Source organism: Elgaria multicarinata, chromosome 7 (assembly GCF_023053635.1).
Source record: "Elgaria multicarinata webbii isolate HBS135686 ecotype San Diego chromosome 7, rElgMul1.1.pri, whole genome shotgun sequence".
Taxonomy (NCBI): Eukaryota; Metazoa; Chordata; class Lepidosauria; order Squamata; family Anguidae; genus Elgaria; species Elgaria multicarinata.
In genome coordinates this window covers 112,715,104-112,742,493 of record NC_086177.1, presented here as the reverse complement: position 1 = coordinate 112,742,493, position 27,390 = coordinate 112,715,104, and the positions used below count along the sequence as shown (strand labels likewise).

Sequence of the window (27,390 nt, the reverse complement as noted above, 5' to 3'; positions counted from 1 at the left end):
GGTGCTGCCTGCCCGTTTCCTGACATTTGCTTTCGTGCATCTTTACGCAGCGTGCAGAAATGTGAATGCCCACAGCGCCAGGTAGGAAAGTGGGTGGGGGGAGCTTGCCATTGCAGCCTTGTGCGTTTTGAGCATGGTGGGAAAGAAATCTACCAGATCTCAGCTTGGATTTTTTAAGCTCAATCCTCAGTGTCCCCGACTGGAGATCGCTGAGAGTTTGGAGAAAGCAGAAGCCTCTCCAAGCCCTTACCAATCCCTAGATCTCTGTGAGAAGGGAGGCAGAGGTGTGGGCTAAATCTCCTCATCCCTGCATGTTGAAGCATCTGTGTGGGTGTAGTGGGGAGGAAAGAGTGTGTTGTGGTCCTTGCCCCCACCCCCAGGGCTAAAAATTGTGTGCCATCCCAGTATTAAGGAACCCATAGAAAAACAGCTAACTCCCACGCGTGGGTCAGACAGATCCAAGTGTTAGAAATAAGTCTGGTTTCGGTGTCTCAGATTTATGTTACTGAAGCAGGGCACTCCTATGCTTTTCATTAAGTCTTTATTTTAATATTTATGTGTATATAATAAGACCGATCCAGTTGTAGGCTTTTAATAACAATTAAATTAATATCAATTAGAATGACAAAGCAAAGATCCCAGGGTTTGCAGAGTCCCAGGATATGATCTGAGGGCACATGATACAAAGTAGGTCTGGGTGTCGTCCGTACTCTCCTTGTAAACATTTGTCAGCCACCTTGAGTTCCATGATGATAGAAAGCTGGGATATAAATGTAAATTGTTGTTGCTGTTATTATTAAGAACATAAGTGCCCTGCTGGATCAGACCAACGGTCCATCTAGTCCAGCACTCTGTTCACACAGTGGCCAACCAGCCATCAGCCAGGGATGAACAAGCAGGACATGGTGCAACAGCACCCTCCCACCCATGTTCCCCAGCAACTGGTGCACACAGGCTTATTGCCTCGAACACTGGAGATAGCACACAACCATCAGGGCTAGTAGCCATTGATAGCCTTCGCCTCCAGGAATTTATCCAACCCCCTTTTGAAGTCTTCCAAATGGGTGGCCATCTTGTGGTAGTGAGTTCCATAATTTAACTATGCGTTGCGTGAAGAAGTCCTTCTTTTTATTTGTCCTAGATCTCCCATGGGATGACCCTGGGTTCTAGTATTTTGAGAGAGGGACAAAAATGTCTCCCTGTCCACATTCTCCACACCATGCATAATTCTGTACACGTCTATCATGTCTCTCCTTAGCCTCCTCTTCTCCAAGCTAAACAATCCCAGTTGACATAACCTTCCCTCGTAGGGGAGATGCTCCAGCCCCTTCATCATTTGAGTTGCCCTTTTCTGCACTTTTTCCAGCTCCATAATATCCTTTTTTAGATGTGGTGACCAGAACTGTACACGGTATTCTAAGTGTAGTTGCACCATAGATTTGTATAAGGGCAGTATGATACTGGCTGTTTTAGTCTCAATTCCTTTTCTTATAATGCCTAACATGCAGTTTGCCTTCTTTATTTGCATTTATATACTACCCTATAGCCAAAGCTCTCTGGGCTGTTTACAAAGATGAAAACACGGAACATTAAAAACAAATGTACAAAATGTATAAAAACAGATTACATACAATATCCATCTATTCTGGGTCAATTAAAAACTTAACATATGCTCCTAAATGCCTGGGAGAAGATAAAAGTCTTGACCTCTGGTGCCAAAAAAGTAACCATGTTGGTGCTGGGAGATCATTCTATAATTGGGGGGCCACCACTGAAAAGGCCCTCTCCCTTGTTGCTGTTCTCCGAGCTTTCCTCGGTGTAGGCACCCAGAAGAGGACATTAGATGTTGAGCGTAGTGTATGGGTAGGTATTGTTGTAGATTATTATTATTATTATTACCGTATTTCTTCAATTCTAAGACACACTTTTCCCCCCTTATAAACATCTCTAAAAACAGGGTGCGTCTTAGAATCGCGGGTGCGTTTATTATTTGTTAGAATCTAAGCTTTTTTTCTGTTGGTACTGAAATTAGTGTGCGTCTTACGATCGATGTCGTCTTAGAATCGAAGAAATACGGTAATAATAATAATAATAATAATAATAATAATAATAATAGATTAGAGGGGCTTCATACAGGATAGAGTCAAACAACAACATCCTCCCATTACATTTCTTAAATGAGCATAGCAAAATTAGGAAGATTGTGTAATCACCCCTTATAACCGTTATGAATGGCCGCTGTGCTGATCTTGTATAAATTTCAGCTTTGCACAGAAATGCAACAGGGTGTAATTTTTGCCTTTCATGGCCCTTCCCACGGCTTGTGTTCCACCCCCGCCACGGAATAATATGTACATATCTGCCAGCAGGGATAACCCCTTGTGTATCTGATGTAGTAGTCTCTAGTAGCTTCTGCTACAATAAATGCATTAGTCTTTAAGGTACTCCAAGATTACAACAGATGTAACTTGGCTCCTCTGGAATTTGTCACTGGTTAGGTTTGAACAATCACAGGGGCAAAAGAACCCATCATGTGTTCTGATCCTGCCTGTACACATGACTGTGAGTTGCACAATTACCCCCAACGCAGCACAGGGTTCCACGTTATCCGAGCCTGGTGCATAGTGCGGCAGGGATGAATGATTAGCCAGCCCCACAACCCATGGCGTGCAGCATGGGTTCTGCGGTGGGTGAAAAGGAATCTCTGCTGCATTGTATGCTGGGTTTGGACAAAACAGCAACGCAGGAAATTATCCAAATCGTGGCTTATTTTATTTATTTATTACATTTATATCCTGCCTTTTTTCCTCCAAGGAACTCAAGGTGGCGTTCATAATCTTCCTCCTCCTCTCCATTTTATCCTCACAACAACCACCCTGTGAGGTAGGCTGGGCTGAGAGTCCGTGACTGGCCCAAAGTCACCCAGTGGGTTTCCATGGTTGAGTGGGGACTAGAACCCGGATCTCTCAACTCCCAGTCCAATACTTTAGCCACTACACCACACTGGCTTCACTGTCATGTGTGCGGGTGGGGGAAGGACCCACACTGGGTTCTTTCACCCCCACAGTTGTTTGAATGTAGCCGCTGCCTTTCAGGGAATTTTTGTGGTGGGTGGGGCGTATGCCTTCTGAAGTTTTTATGAATGGGAGCTGTATTGCATGTTGTTGTTTATTCGTTCAGTCGCTTCCGACTCTTCGTGACTTCATGGACCAGCCCACGCCAGAGCTTTCTGTCGGCTGTCGCCACCCCTAGCTCCTGCAAGGTCAAGTCTGTCACCTGCAGGATATCATCCATCCATCTTGCCCTTGGTCGGCCCCTCTTCCTTTTGCCTTCCACTTTCCCTAGCATCAGCCTCTTCTCCAGGGTGTCCTGTCTTCTCATTATGTGGCCAAAGTACTTCAGTTTTGCCTTTAATACCATTCCCTCAAGTGAACAGTCTGGCTTTATTTCCTGGAGTATGGACTGGCTTGATCTTCTTGCAGTCCACGGCACTCTCAGAATTTTCCTCCAACACCACAGTTCAAAAGCATCTATCTTCCTTTGCTCAGCTTTCCTTATGGTCCAGCTCTCACAGCCATAGGTTACTACGGGGAATACCATTGCTTTCACATGCGGACCTTTGTTGTCAGTGTGGTGTCTCTGCTCTTAACTATTTTATCAAGATTTGTCATTGCTCTCCTCCCAAGAAGTCAACGTCTTCTGATTTCCTGGCTGCAGTCAGCGTCTGCAGTAATCTTTGCGCCCAGATGTATTGCATACATTCTTAAAATAAGGGGTCCCTCCGTAGAGGCTTCCGAAATCCTAGCTGGAAGCTAACTGTGGCATCCTTTCCAATCCATCTCTCAAGGTGGGAAGAGGAGAAGCGAGAGGATGGTGTGAAATGGCAGCAGCTGGAGCACAAAGGGCCCTACTTCGCTCCACCCTATGAACCTCTGCCAGATGGCGTCAACTTCTATTACAGCGGTGGGTGGTCTTTTTTATTCGTAGGAAGGATGCAAGGGGCTGTGTTGGTTGGGTCCCCCTGAGTCTCGGTGCATGGCATTTGGGGAGAAGGGTACTTGTTGCTGAACTGCAAGCAGGCTTGCCGGCCTTCCTTCTGATGCAGGAGGAGGGTTGTTGCAAGCTGTCACGAAGCAACGGGGTGATGACCAGGCAAATCCTGTTTCTTCCAGGAAAACCCATGAGGCTCAGCCTTGGCACCGAGGAGATCGCTACCTTCTTTGCCAAAATGCTGGACCATGAGTACACAGCCAAGGAGGTTTTCCAGAGCAACTTCTTCAATGACTGGACGAAGGTATTTGCTCTGTGTGTGTTGTGTACGTTTTGCCTTTCTAGTCACTGTCCATCTTAGGTCACATGACATTGAAATGTCCATAATTTCATTTTAGAAAGACAAGTAGGATAGCTAATACCCTGGAAGACAGAAACAAACTTCAAAGTGATCTTGATAGGCTGGAGAGCTGGGCTGAAAACAACAGGATGAAATTTAATAGGGATAAATGCCAAGTTCTACATTTAGGAAATAGAAACCAAAGGCACAGTTACAAGATGGGATATGCTATATAAAAAAATAAATAAATAAATAATAATAATAATAATAATAATAATAATAATAATACTTGGCTCAGCAGTACTACAAACGAGAAGGATCTTGCAATTGTTGTAGATCGCAAGCTGAATATGAGCCAACAGTGTGATATGGCTGCAAGAAAGGCCAATGCTATTTTGGGCTGCATTAATAGAAGTATAGTTTCCAAATCACGTGAGGTCCTGGTTCCTCTCGATTCGGCCCTGGTTAGGCCTCATCTAGAGTATTTATTTATTTATTTATTTATTTTATTACATTTATATACCGCCCCACAGCCGAAGCTGTCTGGGCGGTTTACAACAATTAAAAATAGTAAACATTAGAAGTGTACAAAAATTTAAAAAACATAAAAACATTATAAAAACAACAGTATCCATTTAAAAACAACAATTCTGGGGTCCATTAAAAACAAATATAACGTTGTTAAATGATGTTAAAATGCCTGGGAGAAGAGAAAAGTTTTATTGCGTCCAGTTCTGGGCTCCACAATTCAAGAAGGATGCAGATAAGCTGGAGCATGTTCAGAGGAGGGCAACCAGGATGATCAGGGGTCTGGAAACAAAGCCCTATGAAGAGAGACTGAAAGAACTGGGCATGTTTAGCCTGGAGAAGAGAAGATGGAGGGGAGACATGAGAGCACTCTTCAAATATTTAAAAGGTTGTCACACAGAGGAGGGCCAGGATCTCTTCTCCATCCTCCCAGAGTGCAGGACACGGAATAACAGGCTCAAGTTAAAGGAAGCCAGATTTCAGCTGGACATCAGGAAAAACTTCCTGACTGTTAGAGCAGTGCGACAATGGAACCAGTGACCTAGGGAGGTTGTGGGGTGTCCCACACTAGAGGCCTTCAAGAGGCAGCTGGACAACCATCTGTCAGGGATGCTTTAGGGTGGATTCCGGCATTGAGCAGGGGGTTGGACTCGATGGCCTTGTAGGCCCCTTCCAACTCTGCTATTCTATGATTCTAGATTGTTCCATGTTGGCTTGTGCCCGTGACTGGCTGGCACTTTATCAGAATGTGTTATTTCTTGGTGTGAAAGCAGTTTTAGAGTTTAATCAGTGGCCTCCTTGCTGTCCTGTAGGAGATGACGCCAGAGGAGAGGAAGAGAATCAAAGCACTGGAGAAGTGCAACTTCAGTGAGATTCATAAGTATTTTGTGGAGAAGCACGAGGCCCACAAAGCTCTGCCCAAGGAGGAGAAACAGGTGTGGACACAATTGCAGGTTGATAAGAATCTAAGGCCCCCTTTGACCCCGAAGTGTTGCTAAACTCCGAAGCCTTCTTTATTACAATTATTGATCCTGGGCTGGCTAGACCTACTGCAGTAGCACTCAATGACAGTTACCTTTGATAGCACTCGAAGGCTGTACAATGAGCCCATTCCCAGATGATGCTGGGCTACCATATTTTTATTTATTTATTTATTTATTTATTTATTTATTTATTTATATAGCACCATTAATGTACATGGTGCTGTACAGAGTAAAACAATAAATAGCAAGATCCTGCCGCATAGGGTTACACTCTAATAAAATCATAATAAAGCAATAAGGAGGGGAAGAGAATGCACCAAATAGGCAGTATAAAAGTCAGAACAATTCAAGTTTTAAAAGCTTTAGGAAAAAGAAAAGTTTTTAGCTGAGCTTTAAAAGCTGCGATTGAACTTGTAGTTCTCAAATGTTCTGGAAGAGCGTTCCAGGCGTAAGGGTATGGCCACCATATGCCCAACGGGCTCAAGTTAAAGGAAGCCAGATTCCAGCTGGACATCAGGAAAAACTTCCTGACTGTTAGAGCAGTACGATAATGGAATCAGTTACCTAGGGAGGTGGTGGGCTCTCCCACACGAGAGGCCTTCAAGAGGCAGCTGGACAACCATCTGTCGGGGATGCTTTAGGGTGGATTCCTGCATTGAGCAGGGGGTTGGACTCGATGGCCTTGTAGGCCCCTTCCAACTCTGCTATTCTATGATTCTATGTCCGTTGGTTCCTCCAGCCTTATCGATGCCTAGTTTAAAACTTACCAGAACGATTCGTGCTTCAGTAAAACCATGTTGCATCTAAAAGAAATGTGTTTTGTTTTTTTGTTATTTTTTAAATCAGAAATTGAAAGAGGAGGCAGAAAGAATCCAAGAAGAATACGGTTTCTGCATAATTGACGGGCACCGGGAGAAGATTGGCAACTTCAAGACTGAGCCCCCGGGGCTTTTCCGAGGCCGTGGGGACCACCCCAAAATGGGGATGCTTAAGAAGAGGATAATGCCTGAAGACGTTATCATAAATTGTAGCAAGTGGGTACCGTGACTCATGACCCCATGACGGAGCGTCTGTTGCATCTTTTGAGAAGCAGAGTTGGAGGCAGTGGGGAATAGAGGCAGTGGGGAATAAGGGCCGTGGTGTCAAGAGTCAGGGGTCTGGGGTGCTTCTCCCCCCACCCTTTTACTTTCAATTTAGAGAGTTAAAAATTATTTAAATATTTATTGCATTTCTATATATCGCCCAATAGCCAAAGCTCCCTGGGCGGTTCACAAAAATCAAAACCGTTCAAAGTATAAAACAAACAGTATAAAAGCATGATCTGAAATACAATATAAAAACACAACCAGGATAAAATCAGCAGCGGTGCAGAAATACAAATTTAAAATACGAAATTTAAAACGGCCAAGTTAAAATGGGATTTATAGACTGTTAAAATGCTGAGAGAATAAAAAGGTCTTCACCAGGCATCTGAGAGAATATAGTGTAGGTGCCAAGCGAACCTCCTTAGGGAGCTCATTCCACAACCGGGGTGCCACAGCAGAGAAGGCCCTGCTCCTGGTAGCCACTTGCCTTACTTCCTTTGGCAGGGGCTCATGGAAAAGGGCCCCTGAGGATGACCTTAGGGTCCGGGCAGGTACATATGGGAGGAGGTGTTCCTTCAGATAGCCTGGCCCCTCAGCCCTTTAGGGCTTTAAATGGTGGAATTACGTAGAGAGCAGGTTTGCAGCAAGATGTGTACCTGTGCACTGAAGAAATCAGCAAGGAAGACTTGAGGCATGTACTTTGCGATAAGCTTTTATAGACTAGAGCCCACGTAGTCAATTGCCTGAAAGGTCATCCTCAGTTGATGATAACACATCGGTAGAGAAAGTAGAAATGTAAACAGTTCTTTATCGTTATTACTGTAGTAAAAAAAAAAAAAAAAAAAGAAAGAAAGAAATTTAAATAGTGGGTCCGGACAACATGGTATGAAAGAGACCAAAGAAGGACAGTGACCATTTCCGAACGGGAGAAATGGACGACACACGACTCAACCGTGGCTTTAGTTAGACTGGTGTAAAACAAGCTTATGCCAGCAGTTATGCCAAAATCAACTAGAATAGTAGACATATTAGAAATAATAGTAGAAGTAATAGTAGAAGTAATAGTAGAAGTAATAGTAGAAGTAATAGTAGAAATAGTAGTGGGATAGCCAATACTCTGGAAGACAGAAACAAACTTCAAAGTGATCTTGATAGGCTGGAATGCTGGGCTGAGAACAACAGGATGAAATTTAATAGGGATAAATGCCAAGTTCTACATTTAGGAAATAGAAACCAAATGCACAGTTACAAGATGGGGGACACTTGGCTCAGCAATACTACAAACGAGAAGGATCTTGGAATTGTTGTAGATCGCAAGCTGAATATGAGCCAACAGTGCGATATGGCTGCAAGAAAGGCCAATGCTATTTTGGGCTGCATTAATAGAAGTATAGCTCCCAATAGTACTGGTTCCTCTCTATTCGGCCCTGGTTAGGCCTCATCTAGAGTATTGTGTCCAGTTCTGGGCTCCACAATTCAAGAAGGACGCAGACAAGCTGGAGCGTGTTCAGAGGTGGGCAACCAGGATGATCAGGGGTCTGGAAACAAAGTCCTATGAAGAGAGACTGAAAGAACTAGGCCTGTTTAGCCTGGAGAAGAGAAGATGGAGGGGAGACAGGATAGCACTCTTCAAATACTTAAAAGGTTGTCACAAAGAGGAGGGCCAGGATCTCTTCTCGATCCTCCCAGAGTGCAGGACACGGAATAACGGGCTCAAGTTAAAGGAAGCCAGATTCCAGCTGGACATCAGGAAAAACTTCCTGACTGTTAGAGCAGTACGACAATGGAATCAGTTGCCTGGTGAGGTTGTGGGCTCTCCCACACTAGAGGCCTTCAAGAGGCAGCTGGACAACCCTCTGTCAGGGATGCTTTAGGGTGGATTCCTGCATTGAGCAGGGGGTTGGACTCGATAGCCTTGTAGGCCCCTTCCAACTCTGCTATTCTATGATTCTATGAAATAGGAGCATGTTTATGTAGATGTTGGCAAATGTGCGAACATTACACAAAAGGGAGGAATCCTCACTGCCGAAACAGGAACAAACAGGAGGGCCGCAGGGGAGTAATGAATAGAACTGTGTACACGTTGGTTTTTGGGGTGATTCTTAATCTGTATTATCTGGGATGTATGTATCCCCAAAAACTCAACATTTGCCAAAAATCGTACACATTATACATATGCAACAAAATTGTACACCTTGTACAATACGTTATACAAACGTTGATGTAAATGGTCAACGTGCATTAAAGTATTACAACCCTTACACAGATACAAAGCTGATATTATGAGATTGCAGCTTGGGACGAAATATCTCGTACGCCTCATTAAGCACAGACTCATTTACAGGACATAAATGCACAAACACATATATGCAACATCTTGAGATTCAAGAACATAAACCCACAATTATCTAACATACACATCTACATTTAAATGGTAACTCTGAATTGTGAAAACCGTTTCTGACTGCATCAGTAACAAAATGTGTTGAATTTCATCAGTGAGTCATGAAATAAACAAATGTGCTGTGAATTATTTATTTATTTATTTATTGCATTTTTATACCGCCCAATAGCCGAAGCTCTCCGGGCGGTTTACAAAAATTAAAACCATAAAAACCATTCAAAATATAAAACCAACAATATAAAAAAAGCATAAGATAAAATACAATATTAAAAACACAGCCAGGACAAAATCAAGCAGCAATGCAGAAATTAATGCAGATTAAATTAAGAAATTAATACAAATCTACTGAAGGCTTCTCAGGGATATGGAGTAACCGGTGAACTCTGCCACCGGGTACTCCAAAACCAACTGGAATAGTAGAAATGGGAGGGGGCTTTGTGTAGATGTTGGCAAATGTAGGAAGGCATTTGTTGTGGGGTTCAGTCTCCTACGGCAGCCTTCCTTAGCTTGTGGCCCTCCGGATGTGTTAGACTACAACTCCCAGCATCCCCCAGCCAGTGGGCCAGGTTGGGGAAGGCTGTGCTGGGGTATGAAGGAGGGCTGGTATAGGGGTAAAAAAGTAATACAAATTTTGTTTTAGCAAACTGGTACTCAGGGGAACTGTGAGATGTATATAGAATCAGTGGCGTTCCTTAAAGGGGTATTTTTTTTCTTCCTAAGAAGAAAAGGGAAGGGTCTCCCTGTCTATTCGGCTCAGTTTTGAAACCTTAATTTTGTTCCTTTTTTTTCCTTGCCAGAGATTCAGAGATCCCACAGCCCCCTCCGGGCCACAGGTGGAAAGAAGTTAGATGTGACAATACCGTCACCTGGCTGGCATCCTGGACCGAGAACATCCAGGGGTCCATAAAGTACATTATGTTGAACCCCAGTTCCAAGTTGAAGGTGGGGTTGTTGCCTTTGGGAGCTCTCTGTTTGAAAATGCTTTCTCCGCGGTGGTCCAGGTTGGCTGGACCCAGGGAGGTTGGACTGGATGGCCTTATAGGCCCCTTCCAACTCCACTATCCTATGATTCTACGAATGGCTCACATCTTATTCCTCTGTACGTGGAAATCTATTCATCCAGGGTCAGTGGGTTGCAGCAAAGCAACACAGGGCCAGTTTGCACGTAACAGCAGCCCGTGGTTTAAACAGCACGGGCTGCTGGGGACAAGCGGGGGGAGGGAGTGGGGGCACTGCTGATAGTGTGCTCTCCACTTCCCCTTTTAATCCACAACCTATGTTTGACCAGTCGTCGTTGGACTGATGGGTTGTTTAGGGTTAACCACTGGGTTGCTTATCCCATGAACGACCCATCAGTCCAGGTTTGCACGAAAAGCTTACATTTATTTATTTATTTATTTATTTATTTATTACACTTATATACCGCCCCCATAGCCAGGGCTATCTGGGCGGTTTACATTGTAAAAATATACATTTCATATCTAAGTGGCTTTTTTTTCTGCTTCCTCTCTCTCTCTCTCTCTCTCTCTCGTTGGTGCGTACTCCTTTTCCTTCTCTGGCCCTGTTCAGGCGACAGGCTAGGTCAGGGGAGGTTAAGCATTTTATTTATTTATTTATTTATTTATTTATTATTAATTACATTTCTATACCGCCCAATAGCCGGAGCTCTCTGGGCGGTTCACAAAAATTAAAACCATTCAAAGTATAAAACAACAGTATAAAACCATAATATAAAATACAATCTAAAAGCTCAACCAGATAAAAACAGCAGCAATGCAAAATTACGAATTTAAAACACCAAGTTAAAATTTATTTATAGGCTGTTAAAATGCTGGGAGAATAAAAAGGTCTTCACCTGGCATCTAAAAGCATATAATGTAGGTGCCAAGTGAACCTCCTTAGGGAGCTCATTCCACAGCCGGGGTGCCACAGCAGAGAAGGCCCTGCTCCTGGTAGCCACCTGCCTCACTTCCTTTGGCAGGGGCTCGCGGAGAAGGACCCCTGAGGATGACCTTACGGTCCGGGCAGGTACATACAGGAGGAGGCGTTCCTTCAGATAGTCTGGCCCCAAGCCGTTTAGGGCTTTAAATGTTAATACCAGCACTTTGAATTGGGCTCGGACCTGGACTAGCAGCCAATGAAGCTGGAAAAGGACTGGCGTGATGTGGTCTCGTTGGCCAGTCCCGGTTAGTAACCGTGCTGCCCTGTTTTGTACCAGTTGAAGTTTACGGACCGTTTTCAAAGGCAGCCCCACGTATAACGCATTGCAGTAATCCAAACGAGAGGTTATCAGAGCATGGATCACTGTAGCTAGGGGAGCTATCTCTGTCCAGATAAGGGCGCAGTTGGTATATCAGCCTAAGGTGATGAAAGGTGTTCTTTGCCACTGAGTTCACCTGTGCCTCAAGTGACAGTTCTGGATCCAAGAGCACCCCCAGACTACGGACCCGATCCATTAGGGAGAGTGCAACCCCGTCCAGGACTGGGCAAACATCACCTAGGGAGGTTGTGGGCTCTCCCACACTCGAGGTCTTCAAGAAGCAGCTGGACAACCATCTGTCAGGAATGCTTTAGGGTGGATTCCTGCATTGAGCAGGGGGTTGGACTTGATGGCCTTATAGGCCCCTTCTAACTCTGCTATTCTATGATCCATCAATCTCAGACAAATTGATCTGGTTCACATGTAACACCAACCCCAGGGTATGGGGTATCATTGAATCATGGGTTGTCGTTATATGCAAACCCTTCACTACGGTTTAACTATGGGTTATTAACCACACACAATCCAGAGTTCACAACCCAATTATAAATCCCGTGTTCTCTTCCTGGGTTGTTTACGGTTAACAGCTCATAGATAAACCATAGTGCAGGGGTCACATGTAACAACAACCCACGATTCACTGACAAGACGACCCATACGTGCAAACCGGGTGACTCTGTTTAATTTAAAGCTACTTCTCTTCCCTGTGAGGGAGGATGTTCTGGGGCAACAGCTACCATGATGAGAGGGATCACACCTCCTGCTGCTCTTCGCAGGGGGAGAAGGACTGGCAGAAATACGAGGTTGCTCGCTGCTTGAAAGGGGTGGTCGGCACGATCCGCTCTCAGTACCGAGCAGACTGGAAGTCCAAGGAGATGAAGAAACGGCAGAGGTCTGTGGCGCTGTACTTCATCGATAAGGTGAGGGCGGTGGGGGTGCAGGTGGGGGTTGGAATTATCCCTCTTAATGCTGGTTGAAAATATTCATTTATTTGAAATATTTCTGAATCGTTGCTCCGTTCAATGAACGCCCATGGTGATTTTACAATAAAATACAACCGTTCCAGCCTCCAGCCCCAACCAAAACAAGGCATAACAATAATGCTTCTCATGTCAAAGAGGAAATCTCAGTCAGTAAAAGCTTGGTGGAACAGCATTGTTTTTACTTGCTGCCTAAAGGCCAGTGATGTGGGAACCAGCGTAACTGCCTGGGAAGGGAGTTCTGCAGCTTGGGTGCTGCTGCGCAGTTGGGAAGAGAATCCTGAAACTGTGGTGCCACCACTGAGGAGGCCCTGCCCCTGATCCTCCCCAGTTGCATATCTGCTAAAGTCTGATTCCAAACTTAGGGCTTGGTAGGTTCATATGCCCAAAGGGGCCCCCTTTAAATATTAAGAGCTCGCCTGCCATAACCCATTTGTCGAAACTCTCCTGGCAGCAAATGAACGAGAACCAGAATCGTAGCTTGGGAGCAGTGCTAACTTGGGAACATGTCCCACCCTCTGCTTGTACCACGTGTTTGCTAATGCCAGGCATTTCCAGTGCTGCCCAGAGGCTGGCATGGGCCATGTGAAAGTGGCAACCAGGTGGCATCGGTCCAGATGCACAGAAACCAGGCTGTTCAGGAACAGTCTGGTTCTCTCGTCAAGAAAGATGTACGCTTTTGGAGGAGGGGGTTGCCCTGACCTTTCCTTGTTCCGTGTCCCCTTCTCAGCTGGCCCTGAGAGCAGGGAACGAAAAGGAGGAAGGCGAGACGGCGGACACGGTGGGCTGCTGCTCCCTGCGGGTGGAGCACATCACGCTGTGCCCGAGGCTGGACGGGAAAGAGAACGTGGTGGAGTTTGACTTCCTGGGCAAGGACTGCATCCGCTACTATAACAAAGTGCCTGTGGAAAAGCAGGTGAGAGAGGGGGCCCTGAAGAGCCAGGCAAGCCCGGTTGGTGGTATACAAGGCTGTTCCATGGGTCAGGGGAGGTCTGGGGGCTTTCGACTGATCAGGAAAATCCTCTAGTGCTGCTAGGCTGGCTGGGGGATTATGGGAGTTGTAGTCTAAAACATCTGGTGGTTACCAGGTGTGGGAAGACTGTATTGAGCAGGGGGTTGGACTCGATGGCCTTGTAGGCCCCTTCCAACTCTGCTATTCTATGATGCTATGATCAGGAAAAACTTCCTGACTGTTAGAGCAGTACGACAATGGAACCGGCTACCTAGGGAGGTTGTGGGCTCTCCCACACTAGAGGCCTTCAAGAGGCAGCTGGACAACCCTCTGTCAGGGATGCTTTAGGGTGGAATCCTGCATTGAGCAGGGGGTTGGACTTGATGGCCTTGTAGGCCCCTTCCAGCTCTGCTATTCTATGATTCTATGTTCTAGTGGGAGTACAATGCTCAATCTTTGACTCAGTTCAGACAACACGGTTGAGTTTTTTTAGCGGGTGCTCCCCACACAACATGTTCTAACTTCACCGTTGTGTGACTGCGGGCTACCTTGGAGTTGAGTAAAAGTCAACATGATGTTTGATTGACAGTTCCTTTGCCCTCTCTTCTCCCCTGGTCTTCCTGGTGGTATCCCATCAGCCATTGCTGCAAAAAAACCAACAATCCTGGCAGCTCTCCTAGAGTGGCATTCGCTCCTTTCGCCGCTCTTGCCAGAGAACTCTGTAGCCAGTGAGAAAAGCCCACTCAACGCAGTGGAAAACTCCACAGAGCCCTCCACACGGTTGTACGGGAATTCTCTGCACAGCGTGGATATTCTGTGTGGAGTGCTTTCCAAAACAACACCGTGGAGTTCTAAAAACCACTGTTGAGAAACGTGCTGTCTGAACTGAGCCTTCGTCTCCTTAGGACAGAGCTTTCCGAACTTTTCATGTTGGTGACACACTTTTTAGACATGCATCATTTCACGACACAGTAATTCAGTTTTACTAGCAAACCGGAGGTTAAACTAAACCCCTTATAAGAGATACGGACACATACATAAATTGTAATAATGAAATGTATGGGGACGCAACATATCTCATGAAAACCTTTCATTTATATATTTTTTTAAAATAGATGATTTGCAAGATAATAACATACATTTCCAAGACTTTTCACATTGAAGCAATTTTGTTGAGCTGCGATTGAAACGGTGTTATATCAAAAAAACTGGACCCATGGAATTTCTCGAATGCGTCACTTCAGGTGCAGCTGCGTCACCGGAAGTGATGCGGAATCAGCTGTTTCGACCCAATTATGCATCCTGCGCATGCACAGTACCTGTATGATCCCTCGACCGCGGTGTGCATACACGGATACGATGGAAGGGGAATATACTAGCGCACCATACTAATCGGCACCTTTGCTGCGTAAAAATGCATGCACGTTGGTATTGCTTATTTCACATAGACTCAGAGGTTTCTCGTACGTTTGCGTGACACACCTACACACTGCAGCCGACACACTAACATGTCGCGACAGACAGTTTGGAAAGCTCTGCCTTGGGACAATATAATTGGGAAAGGCTCTGAAGAGGAAACATAATTCCACCCACTGCTGACATTCACGTTCGGCTCAGCAAATCCTTTCCCTTCTTAGTTCCCTGCAGCCAATTGCAGCTTTGTTGTCATTTGGGCCGATGGTCTCACTTCCTCTCGTCTGTGCTAATGCAAGAAACGTAGATGAAAGTTTCCCTTTAAATAATGGCCCTCTTTGCTCGAGGCGCTTATCGTGCACTCGTGGTCGATCGCTCGTTTGCGGGTCCTTTCAATGATGCTGTTAACCTCCGGTGCCTCCCCTGTCATTTTTAAGCCTTATTTCGCCTTTGCTTAAATAGCCAAAACTGCAGTAATATATATATACACACAATATTGAAGCGCCATCTACTTGTCGGCAGGGGCCTACAAGGCCATCGAGTCCAACCCCCTGCTCAAGGCAGGAATCCACCTTAAAGCATCCCTGACAGGTGGATGTCCAGCTGCCTCTTGAAGGCCTCGAGTGTGGGAGAGCCCACCACCTCCCTAGGTAGCTGGTTCCATTACTGCTGCTGGGAACCTGGCCGAAAGAAAACCCACATGCAAGACAACTGGGCTAGTAACTAAAAGTGCAAAGCATCCAAGCTCATCTCAATCTCAAGGTGGCCTTAGGCAGGGTGCTATCTTCTCAGCCTCAGCACATGCACACCCCATCTGAATAGGGACCACAGCTCCTACTTTGCGTGCAGAAGGTCCCAGGTTCAATCCGTATCATGTCCCCTTTCAAGGAGCAGGTAGCACTGATGGGAAAAGAGCTATAGCTGGCTGCGGCCTGGGAGAACTGCTGCCAATCCGTGTAGGCAATACAGGGCTAGTAGATGGCCAAATAGACTGGCCTGGTACAAGGCAGCTTCCTGTGTACCAACCACCTCATCACCACCACTTTTACGGAGCTGGCATAGCGTAGCCATTGAGAGTCTGAGAGAGGATGTCCCAGTTTCAAATCTGGACTCAGCCATAAAGCGAGGAGCCCTCTTCTCTCAGGGTTGAAAGGATTGCTGAGACGGTGGAGGTGAAGTGCAGGAGCCTTGTGAGAAATCAAGCAAGGGTGCTTGGAAGAGCAAACACCCCTACTTGGTTTCTGCAAGCAGTAGTGAGGGCTGGCAGTATAGCCCGAATCAAGGGTGGTGGCCCTTGCCAATAATAACAACAACAACAACAACAACAATAATAATAATTGTTTGTTTGTTACCTGCCTCTCCCTCTGCATCAAGGCAGGGTACAACACAAATGCAAACACCATAAAATACATATAACCAATTAAAATTGATTTTTCCTGATGTCCAGCTGGACATCAGGAAAAACTTCCTCCAGCTGGACATCAGGAAAAACGTCCTGACTGTTAGAGCAGTACGACAATGGAACCAGTTACCTAGGGAGGTTGTGGACTCTTCCACACTAGAGGCCTTCAAGAGGCAGCTGGACAACCATCTGTCAAGGATGCTTTAGGGTGGATACTTGCATTGAGCAGGGGGTTGGACTCGATGGCCTTGTAGGCCCCTTCCAACTCTACTATTCTATGATTCTATGATCTCTTCTCGATCCTTCCAGAGTGCAGGACACGGAATCGTAGGCTGAAGTTACAGGAAGCCAGATTCCGGCTGGACCTCAGGAAAAACGTCCTCACTATTAGAGCAGTATGACAATGGAGTCAGTTACCTAGGGAGGTTGTGGGCTCTCCCACACTAGAGGCCTTCAAGAGGCAGCTGGACAACCATCTGTCAGGGATGCTTTAGGGTGGATTCCTGCATTGAGCAGGGGGTTGGACTCAATGGCCTTGTAGGCCCCTTCCAACTCTGCTATTCTGTGATTCTTTGAGATTTGGCCTGTTTATATACTGGGGCATAAGTTAGTCTTCCTTTTGAGACCTTTGCATGCATGATGCTGTTTCCACAAAAACGTTTCCAACAAGGTTTCCTACCACCCTCCTAAGAGGACATTGTTATAATAACTTCCTTCCTGGTTGTTGTAGGTGTTCAAGAACTTGCAGTTATTCATGGAGAACAAAGAATCTGGGGACGATCTGTTTGACAGGCTGTCTGTAAGTGTGGGATCTATCAGGACTGGGGATGTTTGGGTAGATGCTATACTGGCCTTCTTGGGCGGCTTCTTCTCCTTCTCCTCCTTGATCCCGGGTATCTCTCATGTACAGCCTTCTCCCACAATAGCAACTTTGTATTTCTGCGACTGTTTGAGTTGATTCAAGGCAAGATGTTGCCCTGGAAACCAACTTTATGGGACCATTGAGGAGCATAGGGCACACCGTTTCCACCACCTTGACCAGGACGTGGCTTGAAGGCACCTGTTGTAGCAGCCTTGATTAAGTGAGTTGAGTCTGGTCAGTGCATAGATGGTGGAGACCACCTAGGAATCCTTGCACACCGCCTTCAGTTCTGTGATGGAAGAAAGGTGGGGAAATAAATTAGGATCCTGCAGTATCTTTCACAAATTTGCTTTTTACTGGATCAGTGATTATGGAAATAGTAGATTTATTTATTTATTTACAGTTTTTGTATACTCCACATCCAAAGATTTTGGAGCTGTGAACAGCAGAATAAAAACACTATGTAGCAATATTTTTTTTATTTTTTTTAAAAAAGAAACAGTACTGATAAAACTGAGCTTTGGTAAACTGCAGCCCATAACTCAAGGAAGGAATTCTGAAATAATGTTTCCCTCCAAAGGCAGAGAATTCCATAGGAAGGGGGCCACCACACTGAAGACTCTTCTCCTGGTGGACTCCATTCAGGCCATAGGCCATGTGGAACCACCAGGAGTATGCCTCCTGATGACTTCAATGACTGGGCAGGAGAGAAAGGCAGAAGGCGCTTGCTCAGCTGTCCTGGTTCCAAGTTCTTTAGGGCTTTGTACACTAGTATTAACATCTTAAACCTGGCCTGGTAGTGAATAGGCAACCTTGCACAACATTAGCACTGGCGAAATAAATAGTCATGATTAGGAGAAAGGTGGATTGGCTTGAGATGGAGAAGGGAAGTAGGCACTTCAGAATGGTTGGCCACTGTGTGAACAGAGTGCTGGACTTGATGGACCCTTGGTCTGATCCAGCATCAGGGCTCTTCTGATGTTCTTAGAACGTAGGTTCCCATCCGTGGTCTCCTGAAACCTAGGGCTGGCTCTGAGCTCTTATATGGGTTGGAGTTTCCTCTTTTTTGTCCTCAGATTCCTTCCTCAACTTGTTTTGCAGACAACATCACTGAATAAACATCTCCAGGACCTGATGGATGGGTTGACAGCCAAGGTCTTCAGAACATACAACGCGTCCATCACACTGCAGGAACAGCTGGAAGCACTGACTAATGGTAAAGGGACTTCAGGCGCCCCATCCCAAATCTCTTCTGGAGCGCCACAGACTCTGTTTCAACAAGGCTCTATGGGGTCTCCCTAAGACTTTCTAATCCACACATTTGATACCACAAGGTGGAGCTCACTACCACAAGAGGTAGTGATGGCCACGCATTTGGATGGCTTTAAAGGGGGTTGGATAAATTCCTGGAGGAGAAGACTATCCAGGGCTAGTAACCTTGATGGCTATGTGCTACCTCCAGTATCTGAGACAATAAGCCTATGTACATCAGTTGCTGGGGAACATGGGCGGGAGGGTGCTGTTGCACCATGTCCTGCTTGTTCATCCCTGGCCGATGGCTGGTTGGCCACTGTGTGAACAGAGCGCTGGAGTAGATGGACCCTTGGTCTAATCCAGCATCAGGGCTCTTCTTATGTTCTTAGTTAACAGTTGAGCAGAGAGGCCTCTCCCATGTGCACACCTTGTGGTGTTCCCCTCAGTCTTAAGCACGTCTTGCAAGTGTGTGGCAGGTTTTTCCTCCATACCCAGTTGCCTTCTCTGAATGTAGCCTCCATTCTGGGTGAAGAGGTTGATCTGGAAGCTTTGTTCAAGTTCCTGAACTCTATTGGCCGCCTGGCTTCTTTTTGAGGCTTTTAAATTACCAGGAACAAATCACCGCTAAAAGAACTCTCCATTTGTGGCGTGGCCTAGTTGTCCAGTGCAGTACAGCCTAGCAGTCACAATGCCATGAGCTTCAATGTACCTACTAAGGCCGTACCGAGTTGATAAGGGCTGTTTCTCAGCCATTTCACCTACCTCCGCTTGCCTTGGCAATGTTTCAAGGGTGAGGCAAAAGAATCTGTAGGGGCAGAGAATCAGAAAGGACACTACATTCTGTTTTCCCAGAAAGACTTTTTCTGTGGTGCCTCCTGAATCTTAGGAGATTTAAAATGGCTTCCTCTATCCAAATTGGTTGCCTCCTTCCCCACTCATTGGGTGCATTAGAGGGTCCTGATGTTCACGATCGTATCTCGGCATGTCTTTCAGATATCTCAGCTTGGCTGCTTCATCGTCGCTTGAAACTTAATATGGCAAAGACTGAATTGCTTGTTTTTCCTCCTAAACCTTCTCCTCATCTCTCATTCTCTCTTACTGTCAATGATGTTACGTTACTCCGGTCAAGGAAGCTCGTAGCCTTGGCTTTATATTTGACTCCTCGCTCTCCTTTATTCCTCATATTGAGGCAGTAGCTAAATCTTGTTGATTTTTCCTGTATAATATTGCCAGGATTCGATCATTTTTGTCTGTCTCTTCTGCCAAAACGCTTGTTCATGCACTGGTTATTTCACGGTTGGACTACTGCAACCTTCTTCTCTCTGGCCTTCCTTCTTCTCACATCAGTCCGTTGGTTTCTGTTCACCACTCTGCCGCAAAGATCATCTTCTTGGCTCGCCGCTCCGACCATGTTACTCCGCTTCTGAAATCTCTTCATTGGCTTCCAATTCACTTCAGAATCCAATATAAACTTCTCCTGTTGACCTTCAAAGCTTTTCACTGTCTAGCTCCTTCCTATCTCTCCTCTCTCATCTCACACTATTGCCCCGCTCGTGCTCTTCGCTCCTCTGATGCCATGTTCCTCGCCTGCCCAAGGGTCTCTCCTTCCCTTGCTCGGCTTCGTCCATTCTCTTCTGCTGCCCCTTACACCTGGAACGCTCTTCCAGAACATTTGAGAACTACAAGTTCAACCGCAGCTTTTAAAGCTCAACTAAAAACTTTTCTTTTTCCTAAAGCTTTTAAAACTTGATGTTGTGCAGACTTCTACTGTTATTTTCTACTGTTAGTTTTACCCTACCCTGTGCCTGCTTACCCTACCCTGTACCTGTTTGCATTCTCTTCCCCTCCTTATTGTTTTACTATGATTTTATTAGATTGTAAGCCTATGCGGCAGGGTCTTGCTATTTACTGTTTTACTCTGTACAGCACCATGTACACTGATGGTGCTATATAAATAAATAATAATAATAATAATAACACTCTGAGAGAGCAGGTGGATCGTTCTTCCAGCCACTCACTTCCTTTGACAGGTGCAGGACAGTTAAATGCCCTTCTAAAGAAAGGGCACTGATTGAAGGGGGCTTCTTAAAAATGTAATGTCACTGTGTGCCGTTCTGTGCCACCCTATTTTTAAGCCTGATCTACTAGGGTAAATGCTTTTATCTTTGGGTTTCTTTTCTTACCTTTTTTTAAATATAAGAAGGTCTTGCAGAAACCAAAGATGCTTTATTTATTTAATTTATTATTTACATTTCTATACCGCCCAATAGCCGGAGCTCTCTGGGCAGTTCACAAAAATTAAAAACATTCAAAGTATAAAACAAACAGTATAAAATACAATATAAAAGCTCAACCAGATAAAAACAGCAGCAATGCAAAATTACGAAATTAAAACACCTAGTTAAAATTTATTTATAGACTGTTAAAATGCTGGGAGAATAAAAAGGTCTTCACCTGGCGTCTAAAAGCATATCATGTAGGTGCCAAGCGAACCTCCTTAGGGAGCTCATTCCACAGCTGGGGTGCCACAGCGGAGAAGGCCCTCCTCCTGGTAGCCACCTGCCTCACTTCCTTTGGCAGGGGCTCACGGAGAAGGACCCCTGAAGATGACCTTACGGTCCGGGCAGGTACATATGGGAGGAGGCGTTCCTTCAGATAGCATGGCCCAAAGCCATATAGGGCTTTAAATGTTAATACCAGCACTTTATTTGAAAGTAGACACAAAAGTTTAAAAGGCAACCCATGTCATTTTCCCTGGGATGCAGGGGATGGGATTAGAGTTTAACAGGGCAATCTTAGAATCAGAATAGCAGAGTTGGAAGGGGCCTCTAAGGCCGTCAAGTCCAACCCTCTCAATGCAGGAATCCACCCTAAAGCGTCCCTGACAGATGGTTGTCCAGCCATATTTAATGCAGAATTAGCCCCATTTAGTTCAGTGGGTCTTATTCCCAAGTAAATTTGCTGCAGATCTAGAGTCTTGAATTACTGGGTCAATTTCAGGAATTCTTGGCCACCTTGCTTGCTTCTTCCCATCCTTAGTGTCCTGTCCGTCCCCCATCTTCCACCTTTTGTATCAACAGAGGACGACAACGTGGCTGCAAAGCTCCTCTCCTACAACCGAGCCAACCGTGCGGTCGCCATCTTGTGCAACCATCAGCGGGCGACGCCAAAGACCTTTGAGAAGTCTATGCAAAACCTCCAGGCTAAGGTAAACCAGCGGAAGGGCGCTGAGGCATTTGGTGAGCTCATGCGGGCTGTCCGTTAGCAGCAGATTTGGAGGGAGGGTGGAGACCTCTTGGTTCAGCTGTCTCGTGCGTGAATCTGTAGTTTCTGGCAACCACCCTGTTGGGGAATCATAGAATCATAGAATAGCAGAGTTGGAAGGGGCCTACAAGGCCATCGAATCCAACCCCCTGCTCAATGCAGGAATCCACCCTAAAGCATCCCTGACAGATGCTTGTCCAGCTGCCTCTTGAAGGCCTCTAGTGTGGGAGAGCCCACAACCTCACCAGTCAACTGATTCCATTGTTGTACTGCTCTAACAGTCAGGAAGTTTTTCCTGAAGTCCAGCTGGAACCTGGCTTCCTTTAACTTGAGCCCGTTATTCCATGTCCTGATGGTGGACTTGCTTTGGGATAACAAAGGATAGACAAAGACAGAGGCTCTGTCACTTCTGTTACAGCTCCTGACATTCTGTCGACACTAGTCGAGTGTTAACCGGCAGAAAAGGGGTGGCGTTTTGGAGGATGGCAAGGAGCGTGTCTTCAATAACATGGGGGGGGGGGGGGCTAAGAAGAGGTTCTGCATATTTTTTCTAGAAAAAGGTTAGGCCGTCGGTGGGTGGGGGAAGGCATCATTTATAGAATCATAGAATAGCAGAGTTGGAAGGGGCCTACACAGCTATCGAGTCCAACCCCCTGCTCAAGGCAGGAATCCACCCTAAAGCATCCCTGACAGAGGGTTGTCCAGCTGCCTCTTGAAGGCCTCTAGTGTGGGAGAGGCCACAACCTCACCAGGCAACTGATTCCATTGTCATACTGCTCTAACAGTCAGGAGGTTTTTCCTGATGTCCAGCCGGAATCTGGCTTCCTTTAACTTGAGCCTATGCTTGTCTAGAAACACAGAGCGGAGCCTGATCCGCATCTGCTGCCTTGGTTTTTGCCATTTCAGATTGATGCCAAAAAAGACCAGCTGTGTGATGCAAAAGTGGAGCTCAAGCAGGCCAAGCTGGATCACAAAGCCAAAAAGGACATGAAATCTAAAGCGTGAGTGGCCCCAGTTTCTGAGCAGCTCTAATGAACTATTTATTTATTTTTATTTATTGATTGATTGATTACATTTCTATACCGCCCAATAGCCGAAGCTCTCTGGGCGGTTCACAAAAATTAAAACCATGAAGAGCATAAAAACAACCAACAAACTTAAAACACACATACGAAATACAATATAAAAAGCACAACCAGGATAAAACCACGCAGCAGAAATTAATACAGGTTAAAATATGAGATTAAAACAACAAAGTTTAAATTTAAGTTAAATTAGGTGTTAAAATACTGAGAAAATAAAAAGGTCTTCAGCTCGTGACGGAAAGAAAACAATGTAGGCGCCAAGCAAACCTCTCTGGGGAGCTCGTTCCACAACTGGGGTGCCACAGCAGAGAAGGCCTTCCTCCTGGTAGCCACCTGCCTCACTTCCTTTGGCAGGGGCTCACGGAGAAGGACCCCTGAGGATGATCTTAAGGTCCGGGCAGGTACATATGGGAGGAGGCGTTCCTTCAAATAACCTGGCCTCAAACCGTTTAGGGCTTTTATTACATTTATATACTGCCCCATAGCTGAAGCTCTCTAGGCGGTTTACAAAAGTTAAACTATTGGCTGCATCCTTCATAAAACCTGTATGTGGGAAACTGAATTGTTGTGGGGGGTTTTTTAGATGTGGGTGCTCACAGAATCACTTTGGAAAAGTAGTCTGCTTTGAGAACTAAACGTGATTTTAGAGTTGGTCCCATGAGTAAAAGCCATGGGTAGACCTAGCCTCCATGCATTTTCCCCTTCCACTCTTTCAGCCATCAAAGCTGGTGTCCTGTCACCAACATGTGAACAGGGTGAACTCAGTGGCAAAGAGCACCTTTTATCAGCTTAGGCTGATATACCAACTGCGCCCTTATCTGGACAGAAATAGCCTAGCTACAGTTATCCATGCTTTGATAACCTCTTGTTTGGATTACTGCAGTGCGTTATACGTAGGGCTGCCTTTGAAAACGGTCCGGAAGCTTCAACTGGTACAAAACAGGGCAGCACGCTTACTAACAGGGACTGGCCGACGAGACCACATCACGCCAGTCCTTTTCCAGCTTCATTGGCTGCCAGTCCAGGTCCGGGCCTGATTCGAAGTGCTGGTATTAACATTTAAAGCCCTAAACGGCTTGGGGCCAGGCTATCTGAAGGAACGCCTCCTCCCATATGTACCTGCCCGTACCCTAAGGTCACCCTCAGGGGTCCTTCTCGTGAGCCCCTGCCAAAGGAAGTGAGGCAGGTGGCTACCAGGAGGAGGGCCTTCTCTGCTGTGGCACCCCAGCTGTGGAATGAGCTCCCTAAGGAGGTTCACTTGGCACCTACATTATATTCTTTTAGATGCCAGGTGAAGACCTTTTTATTCTCCCAGCATTTTAAGTCTATAAATAAATTTTAACCCGATGTTTTAAATTTGTAATTTTGCATTGCTGCTGTTTTTATCTGGTTGAGCTTTTATATTGTATTTTATATTATGGTTTTATACTGTTGTTTATACTTTGAATGTTTTTAATTTTTGTGAACCGCCCAGAGATCTCCGGTATTGGCCGGTATAGAAATGTAATTAATAAATAAATAAAATAAACATCTACAAATTCATCATTTTATTTACTTTATTTATTACATTTCTTTATCACCCCCATAGCCGAAGCTCTCTGGGTGGTTTACAAAAGATTAAAACATTAAATATTGATATACAAAATTTAAAAACATAGAAACAGACAACTACAAAGGCAACATCCATTTAAAAACAACTTTGAACTCTCAGCCAGACCTAAAGATAGATCAGGGGACGATTGCGGTATGAAAAAGTTCTTTCTTTCCTCTGTCCTAAAACTACTACCAGTTACTTTGAATGGATGACCCTTGAGTTCTAGTATTATATGAGAGAGAGACTTTCCCCTCCCTTCTTTCTCCATACTGTGCATAATTTTATTTAACTCCATCATGTCCTCTCAATCATTTCACCCCCCTAAACTAAAATCTTAGAAGTAGCCATCAAACATGGGCATAACCAGAACACGGTTAAGGAAAGTGGGCCTGTTCAAGAGACCATGAGGGCTGGCAGCTCTCCTTACTGGCTGCTTTCATTTTTGTTCCAGTGCTGTTGCATTTCCCAATGTTTTATGTTGCTTCTTTTTCGAAACAGTGCGGTGGAAAAGAAAAAGAAGCTATTAGAGAAGATTGAAGAGCAGCTGGCCAAGCTGAACATGCAAGCCACAGACAAGGAGGAAAACAAGCAGATTGCTCTGGGCACATCCAAGCTGAATTACCTGGACCCGCGCATCAGCGTGGCCTGGTGGGTGAATGGCAGCTGGAGTGTTTTGGGGGCTGCAGCCCTGTTTGCTGCAGGAATCATAGAACCATAGAATAGTAGAGTTGGAAGGGGCCACTAAGGCCATCGAATCCAACCTCCTGCTCAAGGCAGGAATCCACCCTAAAGCATCCCTGACAGATGGTTGTCCCGCTGCCTCTTGAAGGCCTCTAGTGTGGGAGAGCCCACAACCTCCCTAGGTAACTGGTTCCATTGTCATGCAGCCCTGACAGCCCTTCCACCCTGAGCAAGAGAGACACACAGGTGCTGCGGTTGTCTTCTTCTTCTTAGAATCATAGAAGCATACAATAGTAGAGTTGGTAGGGGCCTACAAGGCCATCGAGTCCAACCCCCTGCTCAATGCAGGAATCCACCTTAAAGCATCCCTGACAGATGGCTGTCCAGCTGCCTCTTGAAGGCCTTGAGTGTGGGAGCACGTGTCTGTGTGTTTGTTCCAGCAACGGACGTTGAGTCCCAAGAGCCTTGCTTGGATAACAAAATGCCCTCCTTTCTGATGCCCTTTTTTGCCCACAGGTGCAAAAGGTTTGGTGTCCCCATTGAGAAGATTTACAACAAGACCCAGAGAGAGAAGTTTGCATGGGCAATAGCGATGGCGGATGAAGACTTCGAATTCTAAGCAGAGATCTAGACTCCCTTTTGCTCGTTTGGGTAGCTCGTCGGCACTTTTTTGCCTTGCTGCAGCCACTTTTTTGCATGCAAAATACATCTCTAAAAGAAGGCCCGATGCCCGTAGTTTCATCCTTTGTATAAAACGGAAGACGTGGGCTTCAGAAGTGTGGGTCTCAGAATACGGGGGTAGGGCTCCATTTGGCCTCCTCTTCTGGGTTACTGATGGATTGCAAGAGTGGACTCTTTGGGCGTGTCTGCACTAGAGCATTTTTAAACTGGTTTTAGCTCTCCTGGCTTTTCTTCCGAAGAACTTTAGGAAAATAGATTCCTGTAGCAGGGACTGTGCCACTATCTCAGAAAATTACAACTTCCTGTGTTTTGAGAGAAGCCATTATAGTTCTAACCAGTTCAGGCTTGTGGTGCAGTCGTACCGCGGCCAGCCTCTGTCCTCCACGCCTGATCAGTTCTCTTTTCTATGCCTGCTTTAGGAGATGGTGAGGGCTGTGTTCAGAGTCCAGTAGGAAAGCACTTCTAGTATTTTGTTCCGCCTATATTTTCTAAGGATTTCTGGTGTTGCAGTCATTTTGGGTGGTCTTGGAAAGTATAGGTTGGAGTTACAGACTCCCTCACCTTTTAAAGGATACACAACCCATCCTTTTTTATTTGACTGCAGGAGCACTAACGCTGGCCAGAAGTAGTTCAGTGACTTTCTTGAGAGACAGACGGAGGGATCCTTTTGTCTGAAATAACATTCCAATCCAGGTTAAGATTTGGTTTTCCTGATGCCAGTTCCTGCTCTCTAAATCAGAGGTGCTCAGCATTCCAGCCCCTTTGCTTCTCAAACCTGTATGATTGGAGATTTGGGGCTGTGCTTTTGAAGTCCCTAGGCCTTATTTTGGCACATGCCGAAACGAGCAGTTGAATTTACCGTTGAAGAATCTTAGTAATAGTTGCACAGAGATGGAGAGCAGAGAGTTGGATCCTTTCGAACGTCATCTTTCCTCTAAAATCCAGAGCATATAATCTCTGGAGGAGGGATGTCTGTCTTATCGGCTATTGCAGCAGAGTACAGTAAAGATTATGTTTTTTAAAAAAAAAGTCAAGGAAGCACCAGTACTTTATGCCATAAAGTGATGGCATAGATATTGGTGTGTGTCACTTGAATTCAAACAAGAATCTTTGACTTTCCCCATATATACTGTACATTGTGTGGATTCTTGATGAACCTAGTATTTTGTTGACTTTCAGTGGAATTGTGGTGGTTGGATTCAGGAAGCTAACGTGACAAATTCCTGCTTGTAGACGGGCATTAGACATATAATGAAGGGACGAACCTGATTGCAAAACAGGATTCTGCAGTAATCTTAATCTTATCACTTTTGGTTTGCTAGCATTCCTTCAAAAACAGGGGCTGTATAAAGGAACTTTTGTTTCCGTACAATTACTTCCACATTAATCTTAATCTTATCACTTTTGGTTTGCTAGCATTCCTTCAGAAGCAGGGGCTCTTTAAAGGGACTTTGGTTTCCATTCAACATGCTAGCCGCTGGTGAATTTTACCTACACCGAACACACACGAAAATGGTGCCACTATCGGTTAGAAGTGTTCCTAACGTCTCGTAATTTTCTGCAGTCACAATCAGGTTTCAAGGAACTCCTAATCTAGGCTGCTGGTTTGTCTGTTTGACATTATGTTCCTGG

General features: G+C 45.5%; 1 protein-coding gene across 2 annotated transcripts; it reads left to right on the top strand.

Moving 5' to 3' along the window:
• Positions 1–25,853, top strand: TOP1MT (DNA topoisomerase I mitochondrial). 2 transcript variants are annotated; one of them, XM_063129936.1, is made up of 14 exons: positions 1–81; positions 3,848–3,963; positions 4,173–4,294; positions 5,671–5,793; positions 6,688–6,875; positions 10,128–10,272; positions 12,367–12,510; positions 13,301–13,486; positions 17,068–17,136; positions 18,301–18,415; positions 21,534–21,661; positions 22,624–22,718; positions 24,895–25,044; positions 25,594–25,853. In XM_063129936.1, the coding sequence occupies exons 3-14, from the start codon at positions 4,181–4,183 to the stop codon at positions 25,694–25,696; spliced, it is 1,560 nt and encodes a 519-aa protein (XP_062986006.1). In that variant the 5' UTR covers positions 1–81; positions 3,848–3,963; positions 4,173–4,180; the 3' UTR covers positions 25,697–25,853. The 2 variants fall into 2 exon arrangements, with proteins under 2 accessions (XP_062986006.1, XP_062986005.1); XM_063129935.1 differs by lacking the exons at positions 1–81; positions 12,367–12,510 and having other exon boundaries at positions 3,894–3,963.
• Positions 25,854–27,390: the final 1,537 nt, after the last annotated feature.

What these genes read in the sequence shown, in the direction of transcription:
- TOP1MT (XM_063129936.1), top strand. Translation starts at nt 4,181, where the DNA reads ATGAGGCTCAGCCTTGGCACCGAGGAGATCGCTACCTTCTTTGCCAAA. An exon ending in TCTTCAATGACTGGACGAAG is followed by an intron (nt 4,295 to 5,670) that starts GTATTTGCTCTG and finishes GCTGTCCTGTAG; the next exon opens with GAGATGACGCCAGAGGAGAG. An exon ending in AAGTGCCTGTGGAAAAGCAG is followed by an intron (nt 13,487 to 17,067) that starts GTGAGAGAGGGG and finishes TGGTTGTTGTAG; the next exon opens with GTGTTCAAGAACTTGCAGTT.